The sequence below is a fragment of the Doryrhamphus excisus genome, chromosome 10 (assembly GCF_030265055.1).
Source record: "Doryrhamphus excisus isolate RoL2022-K1 chromosome 10, RoL_Dexc_1.0, whole genome shotgun sequence".
NCBI classification, from domain to species: Eukaryota; Metazoa; Chordata; class Actinopteri; order Syngnathiformes; family Syngnathidae; genus Doryrhamphus; species Doryrhamphus excisus.
The window spans coordinates 17,476,387-17,499,489 of NC_080475.1; the positions used below are offsets into that span (position 1 = coordinate 17,476,387).

General features: G+C 43.6%; 2 protein-coding genes across 8 annotated transcripts in view; one reads left to right on the top strand and one right to left on the bottom strand.

The window, feature by feature from the left end:
- The first annotated feature begins 14,314 nt into the window (after positions 1-14,314).
- Positions 14,315-22,640, top strand: perm1 (PPARGC1 and ESRR induced regulator, muscle 1). 3 transcript variants are annotated; one of them, XM_058083211.1, is made up of 6 exons: positions 14,315-14,537; positions 14,792-14,835; positions 16,163-16,206; positions 16,494-19,294; positions 20,577-20,693; positions 20,886-22,639. In XM_058083211.1, the coding sequence occupies exons 4-6, from the start codon at positions 16,519-16,521 to the stop codon at positions 21,059-21,061; spliced, it is 3,069 nt and encodes a 1,022-aa protein (XP_057939194.1). In that variant the 5' UTR covers positions 14,315-14,537; positions 14,792-14,835; positions 16,163-16,206; positions 16,494-16,518; the 3' UTR covers positions 21,062-22,639. The 3 variants fall into 3 exon arrangements, with proteins under 3 accessions (XP_057939194.1, XP_057939195.1, XP_057939196.1); XM_058083213.1 differs by having other exon boundaries at positions 14,378-14,420; XM_058083212.1 differs by lacking the exon at positions 16,163-16,206 and having other exon boundaries at positions 20,886-22,640.
- The window catches only part of plekhn1 (pleckstrin homology domain containing, family N member 1), a 29,878-nt gene continuing 28,707 nt past the window's right edge, over positions 21,933-23,103 (bottom strand). Inside the window, exons 15-17 of one of the 5 annotated variants that reach the window (XR_009131740.1) lie at positions 22,893-22,953; positions 22,539-22,643; positions 22,293-22,439 (exon numbers count right to left, since the gene is read on the bottom strand). Coding sequence is in view for 3 of the 5 variants with exons in the window: in XM_058083221.1 (XP_057939204.1) it covers positions 22,255-22,439; positions 22,893-22,953 (246 nt within the window). In the remaining 2 variants the exon portion in view is untranslated. Of the gene's footprint in view, positions 22,954-23,103 lie in introns of all 5 variants that reach the window. The other 4 variants (XM_058083221.1, XM_058083219.1, XM_058083222.1 and 1 more) reach the window with 4 other exon arrangements.

The following is a 23,103-nucleotide window of genomic DNA, read 5'->3' on the forward strand; positions in this document are numbered from 1 at the left end:
CCACAATTATTACCCCCTTGAGAGTAAATGGAACGAAGAAGCAAATTAGGACCCACATTAAACATTATATGTCTGCCAAAGAACAGACATGGAAGCCCCGCCCCTTCTCCTTGAGTCACTGAGTGGTTTTTTTTAAAGTCTACAGTGGTCACCCCGACTGCCGGGAACCCTTTTATTTTCTTCATGTTTGCATCTACACAGCAGAAACAAGGGGCTGACGCACGCATGCCCCCTCAGCCTTTGCTGGATCGTGAGAAACAAGGGGGGGGGGGGGGGGGCACCGGACCCCAGCTGCAGAAAGAAGTGCTGAGCAGAAAAGCCAAATGAGGGAAATATGCCCCATGAGGCCTCACGGCAGTAAAGGCGTAGCTGCTTTTGACTGGCCGCTGCTTGGGGAGCGCATGAGTTAGCTGGAGTGTTGGACTCCAGCTGTTAGCAGGCATCAGCGTGCACGTGTGGGGGTGACTATGTGGGAAACCATCCCGGACCGTGCACAGTATGACTAGCTATGATTAGAATGCTCTCCATATTCCACTGCAAAATGATCCATGACTATGAGGGAGAACTTGCTTGAATATCTTATTAACGGAAACGCTATCATTTATCTTAAAGGGGACTGCACTTTTGGGCGAATATCGCCCAGTGCAGAATAACTAAACAAAACATTGAAATACCACAAATCCTTACTGTGTCCAAAAACGTATTCCCAGAGTTTGTGAATAAATAAAACAATGTAACCACTGTTATTTGTGAAAGTAAACATACAAATATCAATATCATTACTGATACTGCTGTGGTGTCAATACTCTCATCATTTGGGAGAACACAGCGTGTACGTCATGTGTCGTCAAACTTGAGGCACGAGGAAGCTGTGCTGTTGTCTACAAGTACTAGCTTAGCATTCTGTGTATTTATATGCACAGGTGTGTGCGTGTTTGTATAAGCAAGTGCACAACGTTAACAAGTCTTTGGAGTGAAGGTGGGAAAGCCAGAGAGTGACGGCAGGTAGAGAGGTGGCTCCAAGGAAGCTAGTTTGTGGTCTTGGGGGGGGAGTGGCTGTGAGCCATGTGAGCTGAAGAAGGTGGATGAAGGGAAGGGGTAGGCAGGGAGTGCGAGAGGGCCCCCGCTTGTGCCTTTCAAGGTGTGTTATTTGTTTAAGGCTGTCCAAACATTTACTGAGCGCTGGCAGCCCAGGAATGCAGAGACTGGGCCGAGGCGGAGAGGAGCAGCCGTGGGAAACCGCTGCTCTCCCAACCTCTGCACACTCGTTCGCCCTCAGGCACAATATCAACAGAGACAGTGCCAGAGATGTGTGGGCCTGATAGTGACAGGTCCCGTCAGCAGCAGTCACACGCCCGCACGCACACACACACGTGGTTGCAGCCAGCAGGCACACTCGGGCCGGCTGCCTCGCATGCAGGCTGACACACATTCGCAGGGACCGGCGGCAGGCAGGCAGGCTCACACACTACTGCGTTTTCTACCTCCATCCAATACCAAGTACAGACAGGATTGCGATACCAAGACCCATATATCTTACTTAAAATCTTTCAAGATCACTCAACACTGCACAACTTTGACATATCAAAGGGGACCTATGATGCCTTTCCCCCTTTTCTGACCTATAAATGGAGTTAGAATGCTGTATTCTGGTGTTAAACCATGCCAAAGTTTCAGATCATCAGGTTTGCTCATATTGAAGTGAGCCCTGAAAGACGTTTAGGATAACACCAGCTCCCTGCGACCTCACTGTGACCTCAGAAGAAGTACAAAAGTAGCAATTAAGTTGTACCAAAAGTACCAATGAAATGAAGCACCAAGTAAAGGAAGTGTTGGAGGTGACTGCACGCTTGTACCAGGAAGTCGGCTGTCAGACCTCTGTGTGTTGATGGAATGTCTTGTGATAAGCATGACTTCAGGAAGCGGCACAAGCATTGATGTGAATGACGTTTGCAGGTGCAGAACAAGTTCACGCCTATCTCGCTCCTATCTCGGTCTACCTGTTCTCCATTCAGGCATCAGCACCAGCGCAGAGAGAGATAATGCATGACTGCCTTCTTGAACCGCCCACCTTAAATTGACCTCGTCCAAAAAAAGAATGGAACTCTAGCTGACTCAGCTCCTGACAAATGGACCAGTTGTAGTCATTTGCTTTGAATGATACCATTTGATTGCGACCTTGAAACTGCTACACTTTGGTGTGATGGTGAGCACCATTGTTTGATGCCAGGGCCGTATTTGCCTGTATATATTGGCAAAATATGAAGTGTTTGTGTATACCTGCCCACAGGTTGCTGCACAGCTGCGCACGTGTTGGACACCTTGAGAGCCTGAGGGCACGACAGACCTGAGTAAAACCCGACATGGCCGACGTGCCTCACACGCCTGCCTCTGCTCTGCAGCAGAGTCGTCTTTCAGCAATGACGTAACCTCCCTGGACTGTTGGACTGGGATGAGGCTGGGATTGTTGGTTGTGTTCCTTTGTCCATTCAATCAAGTCAATAAAAAAGAATACGTCAACCTTCCACCAATCAGGTGCAGTGAGAACGTTACTCTCACGACTCTTTTACCTGGGAAACAGCGCTGCCTCGGGGGGGGTGTTGACTCGTAGGCCACTCTCTGAAAGAGGGCCAAACAAAACGTCTCACTAACAGGTGAGTAACGCCTCTCACACACACATCATTCATGGCAGGCACGCTGCTTTACATTTTGGCAGCTTTGAAAAAAAGAAGGCAAACAAGGGAGAAACAAAACAGTAGAGTGTGGGAACTTTTTCCTGTTCCTTTTATTTTCTTCCAGGAGCTTTTATCAGTATTAACTCTGCTTACACAGGTATTTGTGCACCTGTGGCGGTGGATTAGTGGATCACGTTCTTCATTGTTTGACAAAATAGGCATTGTGAATGACACCCATCTTTTCAGAGCTGAACTGAAAGATTTACAACCTTTTCCTGCGAATGCAAAAGGCCTCTTTCAAAATGACAATTAGCATATAATACGGCACACATCTGGTTGCGGTAGCAGTCCCAATGTGTTCCTGATGTATATTCATCAGAAAATGTCCTCGTTAGCAGCATTTTAGCTGGCCAATATGTAGAAACGGGAGCCGCAAGTCACCTCTATCGTCTATAACAACCAACACCAAAATGGCAGAACTCGGTCGAGTTAACAGAACAAGTGATGGCCCTTTATGGGCCTGTTACCAACTCAAGTGGATGGGAAACATAACATCAAAATATTCCAATAAAGTCATCATCCGCACCAATGGCAGTGGCAGACTGTGAGGTCATTGCGGCGTTGGAAGCGCAAATGCGGTGATGTCGCTAAAAATGAGCCAATTATATAATTGTTTACGTGCCGAGAAGTGAATGAGAGAACCGTGCCTTGCTCAAAGGCAAGAAATGTTGACAGAGAAAACGGACCATATAAAAGTGAATGGAAGGACCGTATGTTCATCCTTCCAGAATTCATCTGGATGTCCGCTGTCTCATACGCTCATACGGAAACAGTGGCGCTGACCAAAGGCGGGAACATGATGAGTCCTGACGAGACACAACACAGATTAACCAGACAAAACACAGATTATTCGACGCATCCACTGAGGGCACGCAAAATAACTTAGAGCTCAGACCCCAGTATGAAAAATCTCAGAGAGTCATGACACAATTCATTTACAACACAGTGATATGCAAATGAGCGTTCACTAGGAATGTTATGGCTACTGGGACAAAACAAATAAATGCTAATACTTGACTGACAGGAGAGTTGTGAAGGAGGTCTTCAATGAGCGACCCCAAAGGTAAACAAAACAAGGGGTCGTGTTGTGTGACAGTCCTTCTAAAGCAGGGGTCTCAAACACGCAGCCCGCGGGCCAAATGTGGACACTAGTTTGAGGCCCCCACCTTGATATGAAAGTTTAATGTTAGTGCGGCCCACGCAAGTTTGATATGGATGCTGTATGGTATCATGTACCCAGAAAAAACTATTACGTTTGATTAATGTTCATGTTAAAGGTTAAATAACTGTTAATGGTTATCCTCCCTATCTGTGTGGAAGTGGTTAGTTTTTGGCTATTTAAGTTTAAAGGAAATAACTTGAATGCTACCGTTTTGGTCGCTAGCTCTCTAGTTTGCGAGTTAGCATGTGTCTCAAGACCCTGCAGTTGCGCAATATGTTGTAAATAAAAAAAGTATAAATGTGACTATAGTCGTGTTTTGTCATGTCTACAGGGCTCTAATAATGCTTTGTTCATTTTAATCTGAAAAAAAATAATTTGTCTACCCACCAACTATATGTGGTTTCTTAAGTTTTTATTATTTGCCATTTATTATTATTATTATTATTATATTTATTTATTACTGATTGATTGATTTTCTTTATTCTTGATTTGTTTATTTATTTTTCATCTTATTTTGTGCGGAAAAATAAAAATTAAGATATTTGAGAACAGTGGAATGTTTTATCAGAGCTTTTATTGTAGAAAATCGGAACCAAAGCACTGAAAAAGTTTGTATATTTTTATGTTTTTAATAAATGCGTTTTTTTTTTTTGGAAAACCTGATGCGGCCCAGCCTTGCCCAGACCCTAGCTCCAGTGGCTCCCAGGTAAATTGAGTTTGAGACCCCTGTTCTAAAGCCACAACTACGGCAGCAACCCACAGCATGACAAGGTGACAACAAGGTGAGTGTAAATGAAATAATCCAAGGCAAATTACGGGCGGTTGCATGTAACTGAGACACAATAGGCAGAGGTGCGGGTACAAGGCGGTACAATCTGGCACAGGTGTGTGGGAGTGAGGAGCTTAAATGCCAATCAGTGATTGGCAACAGGTGTGGGAAGCAGCTCCTCCTCGGGGAATTTTGTCAAATCTGGGAGTGATTTGAAATATCGGAACGGACAACTAAGTGTTCCCGACCGAGCTAAATGATTTGATGTTTGATTGATGTGAATTGGTTGACAAAAGAAGGAGTTAGAGGACAAAAGAGGCAGGTAAGGTAGGAAGGTAGGAATTAGTGGCAGGAGAGAGTTGATAGGACCCACATGGGTCAGGGACTCAAACGTAACTCAAACGTGACTCAAACTTTACAAACGTAAACATAAAAAAGCACACATGGAACAAAACACAGCAAAACCCAGAACACAACGGTGACAGTGATTTGTTGATATAAAAAAAAAATCATTCAAAATTAATCCTTTAATTAATCATTTAAAAATTGTTATCGGGTCTCCTCTGCCTTATGCTTCAAATGAACATCTGAATGTGAGCAATACTTCTTCTGAATGGTCTGTCACAGTTGCCTTTTGCGCCACAGCTCTGAAGTCAGATGAGACTGTGGTCTTTGTGGGACATGAGACTGTGGTCTATGGTCTAGCCAGCCTCCTGCTGGACGTCAAGCCATAGACAAAGCCCTGTTTACACTAATGGCCCACTATGCTTTTTTCAGGGGTGCACAGAAACAAGTGCCAGTGGGAGGACGTCAATAGAATTTAACATTTTGACATTTTCCTCAAGCTCTCAAAACCAATATTGACCCAGAGCCCCTGCATGGATGCCTTTAGTGCAAGACCTTGGCATACAAATCACGCCGGTGCAAGAAGAACCGCAGGCCACCAGTTGAAGGGTGAGGGCAACAATAGCGGGTCCAGGATGGGGCTCTCCCACTGGGCGGCCGGTGTGACCACTGTGACTGGTTTCAAGCTGGCCTCCAGAAGCCGGATGTACAAAGGAGGCGATGCTATCCCGCCCGCTTTAATGATTCCATCTCAGGGCCAACTGTGTGTGTACTTGCGACCCTGCTGCTGAGTGAGGTGGGCGAGCGTCAGTGGGGGCGCTCACATGTGCAGAACGACCTTCATAGCGGGCTACTACTTCTCAAAGGCTGGATTACAATCAATTAGAGCCTAATGAGTAGAGAGCTGGACTTGTAACCTGCTGCAGCAGGGTGGTTGTTTTCAGCGCTCACAGTCGGCGGACACATCAATAACCTCGAAAATAGCCTGCCGCTGAAAGCAGGAAGCAGCAGGAAGCATCCGAGTCTCGCGTCTGTCGCCTTGCCGCAGCCAACGGTCGCGCTTCAGCTGTTGAAAGGAACAGAAAAAAAACACTTTTCACACTTGAGTGCATTTCTTTCTGGGCAACTCTCAGTGGTGTTGGGCCTTTTGTGGAGAACGTCAACAACTTGTTTGGTCTTTCCCTCGGAAGTATATTTTATCATGAGAGTCACTTTTGGTATCAGTCAGCTTGGCTCTTTCTTCCACCTGTGGGGACGTTCCAAACTGTTTCCAGGGAATTTTAGCTTTGGGTTTTTGGTGGCTATGGATGGCTGATGTGGTCTGAACTCCAAATGGCAAATACTATGTTGCAGTCTCTTGCGTATCAGAATGTCAGCACATTGTCTATGCTACTTATGCTTATCCTTATGAGGGTCATGGGGGTGTGGGGTGTGGGGGGTGTCCCATCAGGGTTTTTTTTTTTCAGATAATCCATGAGTGAAATCGGCTAATACTGGTAATGGTAATGGTTTTATTTCATTTGAACATGCATCAGATTCCAATTGAGTGCATCCCATAATCAGTTCCCAGTTCCACATGTCCAAAAGGAGTAGGAAGAAGCAAAGCTTATTAAATCCTACCCCTCCATCTGGTACTTTTACAATCAGTAACTGTTACATTTGTTCACTACCTGCTTTCCTAATATAATTTAGTTTTTTTTTTACTTTATGTTATTATTTTTTATTAATACTAAAACTGATAACTTCTGATGAACTTCTCTTCTTCTTTTCTGTGTTTCTTCTTGCTCCGGTCCGGTCGCTCCAAATGCGCATAACAAAAACATCAAATAACAGCAAATAAAATCTCATGGTACAGGGAAGTTGTAGCTTACACCTTTCCTGACACAGAGCAAATCTGTTTAGCATGTAAGGGCATTTAGAGCAACAATACTATCTGCCCCAATGGCTGGACGGGACAAAAAAAAATACTAAAACTGATACCGATCACATCAATTAAATATGTTTTTGTCTTATTCCATGAATTGTTCAAGCAAGTTGCCGGATTGCTTTCTGTTGTGACCCGATTTCAACAATGGTTAGTGATATGCTTCACTAGAAGTTTAGTCTATTTTGTTATGTTGTGAAAGTTGAAAAATGGTTTGAAGATGATGAGCTAAGCTTGTCTCCTGAGGTCACACACAGGCTTTTTAATAATGCACCTCGTACCAAAGTACAAGGTGATATGACCATCCAATGACATAATGTGTACCATAGTAAGTGTCAATATAGTGATATATATAGCACATCATGACTGGTTCAAGACTCTTCATCCTTGTATTTAGCAAACATCAACTGCTTGTATTGTTTCTTGAATTGGCTCATCGTTGTGCATTGTTTGAGGTCCTTACTCAATCCATTCCATAGTTTGATTCCACATACTGAAATGCTATGGCTTTTTAACGTAGTCCTAGCATAGAAGTGTTTCAAATGTACTTCTTCCCTGAGATCATATTTCTCCTCTCTTGTAGAGAAGTATTGGATGACATTTCTAAAGAGAAACACATATGTGTTCATGTCTCACATAAGCATTGTGGATGATAGGCAAAATAAAAAGTGCAGTTTTCCTTTCAGTTTCTCTCTCCACATGCTCACTATCTCATTTTGGGATAGTTCTCAGGCCCAGCTGATGCTTGTAATATATGATGCTGTTCTGCAAGCTGCTGGGTACCGCCGGTCACCACGGCGCCGCAACCCTTTTTAATCAACCAGAACCCACTGTGAAGTCCCGCGTCCTAGCAGGCTCCCCACCTACCAAAACTAAACATTTCTCCTCAGCAACCCCAAAGTGACGGCTAGTATTTAGTAATATCATGCAGCAATTTCCACTATAATGTACCCGCCGACAGCGCCGACCTCCGTGCCCGCTACCAAATTTCTATTACAACACAGCAGGGGCTCTGGGGGGGTTGTGGACAAGAGTGGAAGATTGTTTGGAGGCTTAATACAAACTGGTATTTTCTCGTGCTTGGGTGGGGGTAGACATGTTTTTATCACCCAGCATCCCATGTGGTGTGCTGCTTCATGGTCTAAGGTCCCCCCCCCCCCCCACAGCTTCATTTTTTTTTCTTTTCTTTTTACAGAAGTAAGGAAATGAAATAGTGTTGGTGGATCTTGACCAGTACCAAAGGGTAGAGGGGCTGGGGAGCATCCGGGGCCAAGATAAGGACCGGGAACATTAGAGAGATCCAAAATGAGTTTAATGGAGCGGTGCATATGCATATTCCTATTTGTGTTCAACAGTATTTTACCACTTACCAGAAAATACATGATGGAAAAACATCTACACTAGTGATGTAGAGTTTTGATAGATCTTCACAGAATGTCTTACTGCCACATCGAGGGGCTGTCTTTAAAGCCGTCGTGGAGGAAATACAGTAAAGCAACTAGAAACCAGTAAGAATGTCCATGAAGAAATCTTGTGCTGGAATGGCTGTTCTTGTGCTTTTCATCTTCTGTATTTATTGCAAAGGTTTAGGAATAGTATTCAATAAATGACTTTATTTGAATACAGTAATCATTTGTAAGTAGATCTCGGTGTCCCCATTGTGGGCCGATACACCAACGATCTTATAGTATGTATGAAGTAGACGTCTGCAAGAGAAGAAGAAAAATGATGGTGCTTCTGTGTTAGTCACAGCCAGCCAACTCTCCATCCCGCTCCCCTTCTGCTGCAACGTGTTTCGCTCTCACCAAGTGTGTGCTGTGACTGTACCGTTCCTAAATTCCTGAATCGTACTCACTTTGCCCATTGTAGCACTCATCGCCACTGCAAGGACTGATTATTGTGCAGGATTGTGAAGGGTTGGAGCTCGGGGGGGTTTGGCCGGTGACAGCATCGGTAACGATGACCTCTGACCTTTAACTTTTGTTGTGCCTCATTAAACAAAAGTGAGCACATCGGCCAATATTACTTAACGGCCTTTGTGTTATGGCAACCAACACGCAAATAAGCCCCAACCTGCCTCTCGTTTCTAAGCCCTCCTTCGGCCTGTAGCATAACACAAAGTGAAGAGTCTCTTTCCCATTTGGGGGGCTGCACCCCTTGAGAGCCGGACGAGCACTTGTCTGGGACGGATGGCATTGTCACGTGAAAGCCTCTTCCACCGTCTGTGGGCAGAAGCCAGCATTGACTGACTGGCCGTGTTAATTTGGTTGCCTTTCAGTCCTTCCAGACCTCCATGGATGGAAAAGGAATTAAAACCACCTGAAGGGTCAACAGGAAAATGTTCCATTCAGGTTGGAAGCGACATGTCATCAAGAAATGTGGTGCCACATTAACTAGCTGTGGAGGTAGAGCCCCCTATTTGGGTTACCATTGTCAACTCTTGGTAACCCAATGCAGTGAGTGGTTTTATAGAAGCGACGCTGTCGGTGATCCACACCACAATGAAGCAAACAAGCTGCAGTGTGAGTGTGGGAGGAAATATGAGGCAGTTGCACCGCAAATGGGCCAAACGCTGGTTGTCTCCAGACCTCTGAGAACGCTCACAGTCATTCTGCCCAATGGGGGTGAACACTCGCCAAATGAGTCATATCAAGAGGGCAACCTGGGCGAAGCACAGGAAGGCAGCCATTGAAGGATCGAATGACAATACGTTGAGAAAGTAAGGGTAGTAGGTTACTTTCCTGAATAATAAACATATTGAGTGAATGCAAGGCCCCATATGATAGATCTTTCAAAGGTTTTAATTCAAAATGACCCCCAATGTATGATGATGACACCTAGAACATGTTTGATGTCTGTCGGTTCCTCAGGACATGGTCCCACCTGGGGGCTGCGTTCCCCAAGAGAGGTTGTTGGATCGACAGCTACCAGTAGCACTCGTGTGTCACGACGCACGCAGGAGGTGAGTGACAGCATTGCGACGTGTGATTGGCTGTATCGCACTTCCTATTGTTTGCCTTGTTCCCCGATAACCCGACTGACCTGGGCTCAAGGAAGGAAGGTGGTGTCACTCCTTTTGTTTCGAGGTAACTTATTAACCTGTCAGGTCCGGCCAGAGAAGAATGATTTGTCTCATGGCTCCCCGTATGGTTAACCCAGAGTAAACAGGAGTCCGTCTGCACAGAAGACTGGGACGGCATTCTTGGGTTGGTTTCATGTCAACATCCTTGGGTGAAAAAGTAAAGAATTCTGGCGTCAATAAACCCAATGAACACTAAAAATGAGACAAAAACACACATCCATTTTCACCCATTTTCTATGCTGCTTATCTTCAACAAGTACACACAAATGAACCTGGGAAAATTATATATTGTGACAATCAGGCACTGTTATGTTCCTGAACTAAAACTAGTTGGAAAGTCGTAGCCATCCATCCAGCCATCCATCCCTCCATCCCTCCATCCAGCCACCCATCCAGCCAGCCATCCAGCCAACCAACCTCTAAGAAGAGATGCTACATTGTGGTACACAAGGCCCTCGTAGTGAAAGTATGTGACTAAAATATTGTTTTATGCATTGTATTTACATAAAGCCCAACATTGTTGGACTTCCAGTGTTATAAAACAGATCTTTGCTTGTTAATTGACGTTAAAACTTTGACACGGTCTGACAGGCAAGGACTCAAAGGAAGTGCAAATCACATTAAAGGCGTGTTAGCAGTGACTGACGATGTATAGTGTTGCTCAGTGTTAGCTTGCCACCCAAGCCACCACGTGTAGCTTGCAGGCCTGTTTGTGGTAGCAGGGACAGAAGGGGCGAGTCAGATGGGGTCAATGTTCACCCCAGGCTCAGACGTGTGACATAGCGTCATGCAATCACTGCATCTGTTCTACTTGCAGGGCCGAGGCAGTGAGAATGGGCTCCTACGGTTTTATTGCTTTATTTACTTTTATTCTTTGCAGTAAGGAGGTTGTTCGGTTGTCTCAAGGCCGGAGACCCATGGGAGGTATGAAAACACCCTGGCATCATGCAGCTACTGTGGAATGGGTTGGGTGTATGCTTGATGAATGTGGGAGAAGGAAGTGGAGGCAAACACAATGACACAAACATATCAAACCAATTTGGGGATGAGTGCTTTCAACAGTGGTGCCAATCTGATGGACGAGTGCCGCCGTTTTGTCTCCTCTCTGGGATACCGAGGGCACAGAAGAGGGTGTCGGCTGCATCTGCAGTTCAGAACCCAGCAGAGGCTCTCTGTAAAAGTAGCTCTCTCAAGTAAAACCCTTGGCGAGCCCTAAAATATCTGGTAGTACATTTAAACCAGGGGTGCTCATTAAGTCGATCGCGATCTACCGGTCGATCGCGGAGGTGGTACTGGTCAATCGCTGGTCGATCGCGGCGTGACATTAAAAAAATATCATCCCAGCGTCAGTGCCGTCACTTGATTGATATACAGGGCAGCCATTCAGATGACAACTGAATGTTGCCCTTCAGGTGACCAATCAAATCAAACAACGTCTCTAAGTGCAGCAGAACTTACGATGTCAGCCTATCATCCATCCCCGTTACTTGATTGACATACAGGACAACCAGTCAGATGATAACTGAATTTTGACCTTTAGGTCACCGCTCATGCGTAAACAACGATGCAAAGTGCTAAGCTAGTCGGCGAATTGCGTCAGATTTTAAGCCCTCGCTAAAGTTTATGGTCACTAAAATGAGTGAAGTAGCTGGACCAAGTAAAAAGGCAAAAACATATCACTTCCATACGGATATGGAATATTATACGGATATTATGATACGGATATTATCCATGACTGATAAACATTTGGAAGTGTGCTTGAGGCTGGCTATCAGCAGCTACTGTCCGGACTATGCATCCCTGGCTGATTCAATTCAGTGCAAGTCATCAAAGTAAACTCAGGTAATTACAAAAAAAATTAATAGTTAATTATGTGTGTTTTGCAATATTGGCTCATTTGGTTATGTAAGGTACATCAACATACATTGTACGTACAAATAATCCTCAATACATTTGAAAATAAATAGACGTTTTGCATTTTTGTAGTGGGTAGATCATTTTGACTCGGTCATTTTAAAAGTAGCTCACATGCTGAAAAAGTGTGAGCACCCCTGGTTTAAACGTTTATACTGCATCTATGTGGATGATGTTGGTATCGGCATCGGTATCGGTATGGACATCATACAGGGCCCTCCGACCATCAGTATATACAGTATACACACTGACCACACTCACAAGGACAAGGAGTGCTCAAACACCAGCATGTTGTGCTGCGTTTACTGTAGCAGCTGCAGCCCAGGAGTCTCCAGTTATTTTAATGGGTGAGATTTGTGCACAGGTGAAAAATAAATGGGATTAAGTGAAACCCCCCAACTTTATGCCCAACGGGACATTCTCATGCAAGCCAAGAGGATGCTAAGCTCCTCAGAGCAGGGAGACGATCTGTTCTCCAACGATGGTTAGAGGGCGCCATCTAGTGGTCTTTGTAAGCACTGCTCTGAAGTCCTTTTCCTTGGCCAATAAATAATCATTCATTTTCTACCGCTTTACCTCACGAGGGTCGCGGGGGGTGCTGGAACCTATCCCAGCTGTCTTTGGGCGAGAGGCGGGGTACTGGTCGCCAGCCAATCACAGGGCAGATATAGACAAACAATCATTCACACTCACATTCACACCTATGGACAATTTGGAATGTGGGAGAAAACCCACGCATGCACGGGGAGAACATGCAAACTCCACACAGAGATGGCCGAGGGTGGAATTGAACCCTGGTCTCCTAGCTGTGATGTCTGCGCGCTAACCACTCGACCACCGTGCCGCCCCAATAAATAATGACCCTATTGCAAATGAAAATGAAAAGAGCAGTACATCGGTATCACTACAGTGCAGATCTGCTGAGGTACTTTGGGAGGATTTAACGTGATGATGGGGCACAGACACAACTGTCATCTGTGGTTGATCTGCAGACAAAAGATGCTTTAGTCACCTGATCCAATCTCACCTGTCAAGAGGCCTGCAGGACGGGGAGGCGGCAGACCCAGAGGGACAGAAGGAAGGGCAACTAATTGTCAACCTAATGAGTCGAATATCAGCTTCAAGACATGCTGACATGAATGCGGTCTTTAGTTTTTTTTTACTTTATAGTCGGAATCACCTGAAATTATTGGAAATAAAATCATGCTAGTCGTTACAGTGCAGAACATACGATGTACTATATCTTGAGGTGGAGATTGTTTTAAATATACGCTATCCTCGGATTCCTCATGCCAGTAACATCACCAACTTTCATTAAGCAAAGTTGGCCTAGAAGTCCAAAGGGGATGTCATCATCTAATTTGCATATTATGTTGTAAAAAAAAAAAGGAAAAGGTTTTCAACCTTCCATTCATATTAGACCTGGTCCATTTCAAAAACCACAAGGCTCCGTCTTGACAAATCTGGACTGGAGGAATCTGCAGACCTTGGGGATCCATTTGTGATGTGAAATGTTTATTCTAGTGAGGATAAGCGGCATAGAAAATAAATAATAAAAAAACTTTTGATCCGCTGATGAACAGCCTATTTTCCCTGATCGGTTGTTTGCAATAAATTGCTTACTGAAAATGTTTCCGATTTCTTCTTTTTGCTTTTTGAAGCTCCACTTAGAACCTTCTTCAGATGCAACCTTCTTCCAAAAATACCACATGTAAATCCTTGCAATTTTTCAACTGGTCATCAGGAGAGTACAGAATAAACAGTCCAGCACATCTACATGTACATGTACATGTACTGTATATCTGTATCTATAAACTATAAACTGTGTGGAATATAGAGAATTGTGAACCAGTATGCTTTGTCAGGAGAGCAGCCACAAAGCTTTTCGATGATCTATTTACACTAGGCTGTAACAACGACAACCCTGAGTGAATGCCCGTATGCTAATGTGACAGCACAAACATCATGGCACCCTGCCGGGGGTGCTGATGGCGCCTGTTTGCTGCGCTCGCCTAATTTATGCCCAATTACCAGGTCTTAGCAGGGTCGACAATTAGGGGTGATTGCAAAATCCTAAATCCAAAGACCCCCTAATAAGAGCCTAATCCTGTTGATGGATACAGAATCCCAACCTTGTCCAAACAGCCCAACGACCTCAGGTCCTGCAGCCCCACAAGACCCGCCTTGTTGGCTTTCATTACAGCCGGTGAGCTGAGATGACCCTCTTGGGCTGGGTCTGTTTCCTCATACATATCTATAGTGATGACCATTAGGCAAATGAGGGTTGTTGTTTCAGCCTGGGAAAGCGTTAGTGTTGGTGCACGCAGGATTGGGGAAACCTGGCCAATTATTGTTACGATGATGACATCACTGAGCCAAGAAATTCGAGGTCAAAATGGACGCATAGCAGGGCAGATAATTCATTGTCAATGACTCCCGGGAACCAGAACTCACTCACGTTGCTGCATTTAAGGCGCTTTGGGCATCTGGTAATTACAGTGTAGCAGTTAACGACATCAGGACTTGATCTCAGCTATCTCGGTATCTTTTACTGTGACGTTATGACGGCAAGGATGAGCCCGGTAATGAATTGTCCTTCCTCAATGGTGGGTAAACAAAGGCTCAGCCACACACACACACACACACACACAGACCTGATGGTACATTTCCCATGAGACCAGCAGCTATAGATACACAATATTTGTGGCACATTGCAGACCAAAACACAGTCCACAGATACACTTGGCTTTTTTATGTAGTCATGTTCCTAATGTGTGTTTGCCTGACTTCTTCTTCCTGTCAGCTAGTTAAAAATGACATTGATTACTTTGTGCTTTAAGAGTGTTTCTGTCACGTTTAGGCATGGTTGTGACCCCAGGATGCAGACACAGGAGCGTAGCGCAGGTAAAAAGTCTTTAATACAATCACAAGTAGTTGCAGCAACTCACAATAAGACGGGCTTCCTTCCAAAGTAGCAAAAAGGGAAAAATAGAAAGCAGAAAACAGCAGATAGCATCAAGACGTATAAGCAGGGATTGGTCCAAAGCCAAACAAACATTCACAATGAATCAGCAAATGAGACACACTCTTCTGAAGAAGCCAACTAATTACCAATCACCACCAGCTGGACTTGCAGCTTCCATGGAAAAGAAGTCAAGGTGACTGCAAATAGTAAAAAAAAGTGCTTGCAAAATAAAAAACAGGAAGTAGGGTGAACCAACACGAACTAGTTCAACAGGTTCATTCTGGAGATTTCAGGATCTTCATTAAGACTTAAGACCACTGTGGTTATTCAGCCTTTTCCATTGTTGCCAACAGGGGCGTCACTAGGTTCTGAGGACGGGTGGGGGGGGCTTAGCCCCCTGGAGATGCACAGGATATGAATGAATGTAGTAGACATTCAGAAAAATACCAAAAACAAATACGGAACAAGAAGCGGGATAAAACTTTCCCACTTTTGGACAGATTTAGTAGAGATACTCAATTGTTTTAGTCCACCATTAAATGTACACAAGTACACACAATCTACACTGCAAAACCGCTGCTCAAGCTCTGCAACCATTCTGTCCAGTGGGCAGTCATCAATTATAGAATAATCATTATTATATTATTCATTAGCCTTATTATTATATATTATATAATAATATATGTTTTATAATATTATAACATTATATATTAATATATATTATATTATTATTATCTTCATCATTATCATCATTATTATTTTTCTGATTATTACTAGTATTAGCATTAGCATTAGTATTAGTATTAGCTTGCTTATTGGCTTGCTTATTAGCCTGCTTTTGCCTTATTATATGAAATTTGTCAGAGATTTTTTTGGTAAAAAAAAAATTAAAAATTAAAAAATCATTAAAAAAATCAAATGATTTCAGGGGACTTATAATAAAATAGGCCTAATGACGCCACTGGTTGCCAATATTTAGGTATTCCAACAGTGAGCCAAGTGAATCAAGTGAAAATTACCCATCACTAACAGATCGGTTGTAACGTATTCAAACAGCAGAGCCCACTTCCTGTACAAGTGAAGTCCCTCCTGGCGTGGTGATCTTTTTAAAGTTGTGAAATATTATACACCTCTGTTGGGGATGGCTAGAACATGCCGTGTATGACGTGATCAGACGCTCTATATTTATCGAATCATGAGGCTTGTTGTGTGCAAATAAAGAACGCCCACCTCCTGAAATACAACATGGTACCATCTACGTTGCAGGACGTTGGACATTGAGAACTTTGTGGAGGATCCCAGCAGGGCAGGTAGAAACAGTTACTTGTAGTACATCTCTTTATGATACTGCATTCATTGTTGTCTGGCCCAATTGCTAGAGATACTCAAAGAAAATGCTGCAAAAGAGTGCAGGGTGAGAGTAATGATGGACTGTGTTGTTGTGTACGGTTGTGTAGGGGTGCTCGTCCTTAGTAATCCATTGAATATTTTGGCATTGGTCGAGATCGACGTGCTTGCATTCCTTTGATTCAGTGTCTTTCAAGTGTTTGTTTCTTGTCATTCACTTTATATTGTTGCACTTTTAAACTCTTTGCAGGTTGTACTGATTTGTTTATGTTGAAATGGAGGATTTTGAATTCAGCGTGGAGATCTGCGACTGTGACTGGCAATGCTTTTATGAGGACTGTGAGGAGTGTAACCTGCGGCCTCCATTGCTGGCGACAGGGGACGACTCCGGGCTTAGTGACGGAGATGACACAAAGTCCGCACTTGTTGAAAGCACACAGACAAACGAGGTCAAGAGAAGATTTCCAGAAGCTGATTACTCCCCGGACAGCACGGCTGACTCCACTCTGGAAATCACACCCGACTGCAAGACTGGTCTCAGTCAACAAGCCGTCACTGAAATGGAGACCATCCCATCGTGCGGTGAGGATTATATTCTCCTGCAGTCGGTCAATGTGTTCTTCAAAGAAATAACAGAAAGCAGCGAGTCAAAGCCAGACGTAGCGGATCTAGCCGTCTGCTGCAATCAGCCTGCCGGAGGTGAAACAATAGTCAGCAAAGGGAATGACATCAGCAAAATAAAGGCAGTAGAAATAGCTCAGCCTGGCTCACAACTCAAGACGGACACAGCATTTGTTCAAGGCCACCTGGAACCCAGAAGAAACCCTCATGACCGACCTGATGGCAGTGTGTGCTCAGAAGTGAAAGAGATACCAGTGGGCCCATCATCGCAGATCAGAAAGGAGAAGCATCACACTGAAGACCTTTGGGATTCTCCATTGACCGCCATCAAAAGGAAGCGAAGGAAAAGAAGCCGACTCAGCTTAGAGCCAGCCCAAAGTCTAGATGACAGACAGACAGATGAGGACCAAGACCTGTCTTGTCCTCGAGTCTCCTGTCTGACTGGAGCAGAAAAGAGAGATCTTTCTGGGATCGTCCTCCCACCTGGAAGTCCAAGTCATCATGAAAGCAGGAGAGATGCTCATAATGTCTATTTTTATTCTCCTAGTTGTGACGCTAAATTAAATCTAGAAGAGCTCGGAGCAGAATGCATTTTGGCTCCTGAGATGGCCGCCCGGGATGATGATAATGTTGCTGTGGAAGGTTGCCAAGGTGACAAACTATCCACTTCCAAGTCCATCCTGCCTGCTGAGGCCCCACATTCTGTAGGAGACAAGAACACGGGGTGTCAAATAGAGGCTGAGCCACAGCAACAGATGGAGACGGAGATGGAGGGTCACCACCTGGACCAAAATAGCTACGATTCTGGAAAGGATGACTTTTCAATCACGTCTGATATGCAAACGCTGACCGATTCCACCTCGGATCTCCAAAAATGTGAAACCAAAATGTACCCAATGGTTGAATTAACGTCTGATTTGGTGGATTCATCAGTTCATAAAAGCTGTTTGCCAGAAAGTCCTTCCAGTATGGTCCTTAAAGAAGCAGATGATGATGAAGGTTCCCATTCATCCATTGGTCCTTCAAGTAAAAGTACACAGTCCATGTCTGAAGATGTACCTCCATCCTTCTGCTGTGCAGCAGACACAAGGCTTTTAGTGTCGTCCTCTGAAGTAAACACCCATGGTTGTTCTTCATCCTCCAATCAAATGAACACCAAAGATAGAAGTGGTAAAACGTCTCGCACCCAGCAAACACATCATGACACGGGACAGTTATCAACAGGCGTCCAGATTAATGATGGAGATGTCATCCCAACATCAAGACATGAACATCCCCTTTTTGTCATGTCTTCTTTTTGGCGTGAAATGGAGAAGCTGACAATAAATGACATCTTGGGTTTGAGGAATAAGAACGAGGAAAGTCCTTCTGACTGTTTCCCCAATCATGGGAATGCCAAGTCAGCTGTACTGCAAATCGGTGAGGGCTCATTTGGTCATCTGGAAGCCGTGGAGTCAAGTCCTGCTTCCGCATGTTCCAAGTGTGCAGCGCAATGGGAGAGAGAACCGCAGCCCACATGCGACCTTTATCCCAGGCCGATGAAGATGACCACTCTGGATGGTTTTCCCGGACATGGAATCCCTCCAAAGGGTGTCCGAAAAATGTCAAGAAACGTAAGTCTGCACAATCTACGAGCTATGGATTGCCAAACGTGGACAGACCAAAGTTTAGAAAGTTTAGAAGAAGAGGAAGAGAAGAGAAGAGAAGAGAAAGTGGCGTACTTTAGCGATGGAGATTTTAAAAGCTCATCTTCATCTAGACAGAGTTTCTCCCTCGCAGATATGGTGAATTACTTCTTTGGAGGAAATCCAGAAGCTCTGAGCCAATCGTTGCCAGATGACATCATAGACGTCACCATGGTTGGAAATTCTGTTCCTGAAACCTACCATCATTTCTTCTCCCAGTTTGACACAGATAACTTTTTCTGTCCTTTCGTCACAGAAGAAAAGCATAAAACGTTGTCTCCAGTCACCGACGGACAAACAAGGCTCAGTTTTCCTGAAGCTTACGACTACTTCTTTGCATCATCTTCTTCTTCTTCTTCGGAGGAGGATTCCTTGGAAGAAGAGGAGGATGAAAGCCGTGGTCCAGTGAGGGTTGTAAGCAGGCTCAGCCAAAAGTCAGATGCCATTCACGCCTTAAGTGACATTTATGAGAACTTCTTCTCTGATGGCGACATGCGGGACAGTTTCTTTTGGAAAACCACTTTCTCTTTCAGGAATGTTCATTTCAGTGGCGGTGCAGCCCATAACAGGAGGTGCAGCCCTTCGTCTGCTGTACACACGAGGCCAAATGTTCAATCCCTTGCAAAGACAACTACTGCTCTCGGACATTTAGCACATGTGGATGGTCCTCAAGACATGGCCTCTGGACTAATATCGGTACAACCACTGGGACATGAGGACTGGCAAACAGCTCTTCCGAATCCAAGTAAGTAAAAGGGCATTGTCCTTCATTTATCTATAAGTAATTAGAAAGTCAGTCATAATATTTTATACATAACACAAGTGGGTGTTCGTAACGTAGGCCACACTTCTTTTTGCTTTTCCCTCAGGCAAAAAGGGGTCATTGTAGTTTCTAGTCAAATATACATCTAAACATAACCAGCTGATAGCGTATGGGTGATGTCATCCATCACTGCTTTAACGGATTTATCATTCCTGTGTCCTGTACAGTAATCCCTCACTAATGGCACTTAATTGGTTTCATGGTACTAAGTGAGGATTCCTTCTTTAGAAATGGAATATTTTCGTTGTTAGAGCGTAGAAAATCTGTTTACAACCTTCTAAATAGGATTTTCATAATATTATTTTTAGAGCCCTCTAATAACCTTTACATTTGGTTTACCCAATATAGTAGACATGATAATATAAAATAAGAAATCATACATATATGTGTTGTATATATATGTATTATATACATATATAAGACCTAACATAGACTCACATGTTTTTGGAATTTTGCCCATCATTCCCAATCCTTATGTGAAACATGAACGCATATTTCATTCTCCTTTGTGTGCGTTATAACACCCGAAAACAAGTTCATATGAGCTGGAGGCACAGCAGGTTGTGCAGAAAGTGGGAGGTTGGTGGTTCAATGCCTATTCCCCCCACCCTTGGGTATTTAGCTTTTATAAATTGTAACAAGGTAAAAAAAAAAAAAAAAGTGTTTTGTTCTTAAAATAAGTATTTCAAGCTTAACGTTCTGCATATTTTTTGGTCTAAAAATCTTAATTCTATGATTTCGATCCTGCTTATTCCTAGATATCGAAATATTAATAGTACTAAAGTACTAAAAGTAAGTAAACAACGTCTATGGCGAGGTGTTGTGTTACTCTGCCAGAAATAAAGTATGTTGTGTTAGCTGCTAAAATAACAATATCACTGTCCCAATGATGTGCATTATTAACTGTTAAGGACTGTGGATGATGGACAAGGTGCACTTGCCCTTTAACGGCCCTCTGTCCAACTGTGGTGGTGGTGGATAGTTTTAAAGCCACGGTAGGTGTGTTCCATACCAGCGCCACATGGTGTGGATGTCGGGATTTGACCTCGTCTATGAAGCATGACATGGCAGGACATGCCGACATAGTCAGGCTTTAATACTCAGCTGTTGGTGCACTATGGCCAATGATGGCGACCCTTTGAGCGTAGACTGTTGTGTGTGTGTGTGTGTGTGTGTTACATTGTGTGTTTTCATATGTTTGCAGAGTTAGATTCTTCCCTCCTCCCTCTCAGACAGTCAGATATGTGTCTGGCCTGTATTGCTTTTGCTTCCTGGGTACTGACGACAGCAACCCCCCAGGTTGGAGACACATGGAAGACTGGTTGGTACCATATATATGTGTATTACATTATTCAGCATTGGCATCACTGTGTTTAATCAGTCCTGAATAACTTATGGAAAACCACACCTGATGCTAATGGTTTTTGTATTCAACGGCTGAGACACGGCTACAGAATATTCCGTATTTCTAAAGTGTGTTGATTCACTTTCCATGTGTTTTTTCCCCGTACAGTTCTGCTCGCCAACGTAAGTGCTCTGTCAGCGATTCGATACCTGCGAAAGTATGTGAGAGTGGAGGTGGCCGCCGTTCAGAACAAAAGGAGCATCCTACCACCATCAATGGATCTGGATGTCTCTAAACAAATTTGCACTGAAGCGTTATTACCTTCTGGATTCATGCCGGATTAGGTTTCAATGTTAACTTTTGCAAATGAAAATTATTTGGTTTGATAAGGACAGCTTTGATAAAATATTAAAACCACAAAATGAATGGATTTTTATGTTGGATTATTATGGATTATAGGATATTGAATATACTTGAAGCGCTTTCAAAATGTGCTTCTGTTTAGTTACTTTTCACTGAGTTAGTGGTGTTAGTTTTCTTGAAATGGGTTTCTTAAAATTGTTTTTAATGACTGAAAACTGGAATTATTCCGTAAATCTTGTGATTTGAAATTATTTGTAAAAATCACATTTTTGTGCTTATTTCTTATATAGATGTCATTTGTTCAATTGTATTGTTGTTATTTTCATCTGCAGCCTCCTTGTTCAATCTGTTCATTTAAACCACGATTGGTAACATTAGCACTTTTAGCATGTCGGCTAACTAACACTAGAGGGCAGCATAAAATCCCTAATCCCTAAACGGGAAAATATCAGATTGGGCCTTGGTGGGCAGCGTTTGTGGACTTTGAACCTTAAATGAGGCCTTGCTTTTAGGTACAGTATTTTACTTATAATCTGGTTACTATATAATAATTTTACTTATAATCTGGTCATGTTATCATGAAAATATTTTGGGGGAGTGGGGGTGGAATGCCGCCAGATCTAGCGACATGGCTGGTCTAGGGCTGGTCTTGGCTTGCACATATTGGGGGACAGTCATGTTAAATGAAATGTTAAGGGGGCTCAATGCTGATATTTTTTTATATACACCGGTATATAGATTCAGTAGAATTACTTATACCCGGTATAAACGATCAACATAAACAAGCTGAGTTGAAATAGTAAATATGTAATAGTAATAGCAACATGTACTGGTTGCAGTATCTCGCCCTATTTTGATGATTAAAAAACTACCCAAACCTCTTTAATATAAATATCGTGCTGGAATGTTTTTTAATAGAAAAAACAAATAAAAAATCAGTAGCACAAAAACTGCACAATGCCATACAGTAATACAATATAAAAATAACCTTAAAAGTACAGAAACTATGCTACATCACAGTTGAAACGTCCTCTTCTTCCTTCTCGTATTTCTCCTACGTCATTTGTAAACTTCCTGTTGTACCGAACACTTACTGGCCAACGCGGCCGACACCACTTGACTTGTTTATGATTGTTTGCACACGCCCAGACAAGTGCTGGCCCTTTGTTGTGTTTTATGACCATCTCTGTTTGGTCGCCATGGCACCGAGGCCTCTGGCCCCGCCGTGTAATCCAGTGCAGTGTGTCGGAATTCCAGACGTTGACTGAATCATTCCGGTATTGCGATCATACTCCCAAATGTTGTCATAGTCTATTTCCTGGTCATCTGGCTCTGTCGGTTTGAGGTACGACTGAAGATCTGGCAAGCGGCAGAGAGGACAGACATGTTGTAATATATCACATGACCGTGTTAGAAATAAAAGTCCCATATTGTGTATCAAGGTGTTTTTGTACACACGTCATGCTTTTGTTTCTGCTTATCCAGTGCATCACAGAGACGTGCAGCCACTTGCTTGCGGCATGTGCTCATCGCGATGTTAACCGAAGAGAAATGTGTCAGGATCTTCCCCCATCCCCAGTCAAATTAATATTGGGACATACAGTAGGAAGTGAAAATGGAAGTTAGAACAGCTTCAATCTTCTGGGAGGGCTTTCTACAAGATGTTGCTGTATGTCCGTGGGAATGTTTGTCCATCCTTGTGGTACTTCATCCCATGTGTTTGACACGGTTGTAGCATTGCACTCCTACTTGGTGTGTTGGTGCTGTGGTGGTCACACACAGAGAGGTGTTACAGCCTTCCTTACTGCTTACCTGGTGAGTAATTGTACAACAGCTGAGACGTGTTGATGACAATATTGGACCTGAGCTGTGTCTGTGGACAGATGTGAAAAGACACAAGTCCGTAAGTTCCCATGACCAACAATAACTTACGGTCCATTTTCACCTTTACTAACATCCACAGCACCTGATCATGTAACCCATGCAGATAAAATACATACAAACAACACAGCAAGTCACCCTC

Bases quoted from the DNA above. Each gene is read 5' to 3' on its own strand.
- perm1 (XM_058083212.1), top strand. From the start codon at position 16,519: ATGGAGGATTTTGAATTCAGCGTGGAGATCTGCGACTGTGACTGGCAA. The intron at 19,295-20,576 runs GTAAGTAAAAGG...ATATGTTTGCAG, and splicing joins AACAGCTCTTCCGAATCCAA to AGTTAGATTCTTCCCTCCTC. The intron at 20,694-20,885 runs GTTGGTACCATA...TTCCCCGTACAG, and splicing joins TGGAGACACATGGAAGACTG to TTCTGCTCGCCAACGTAAGT.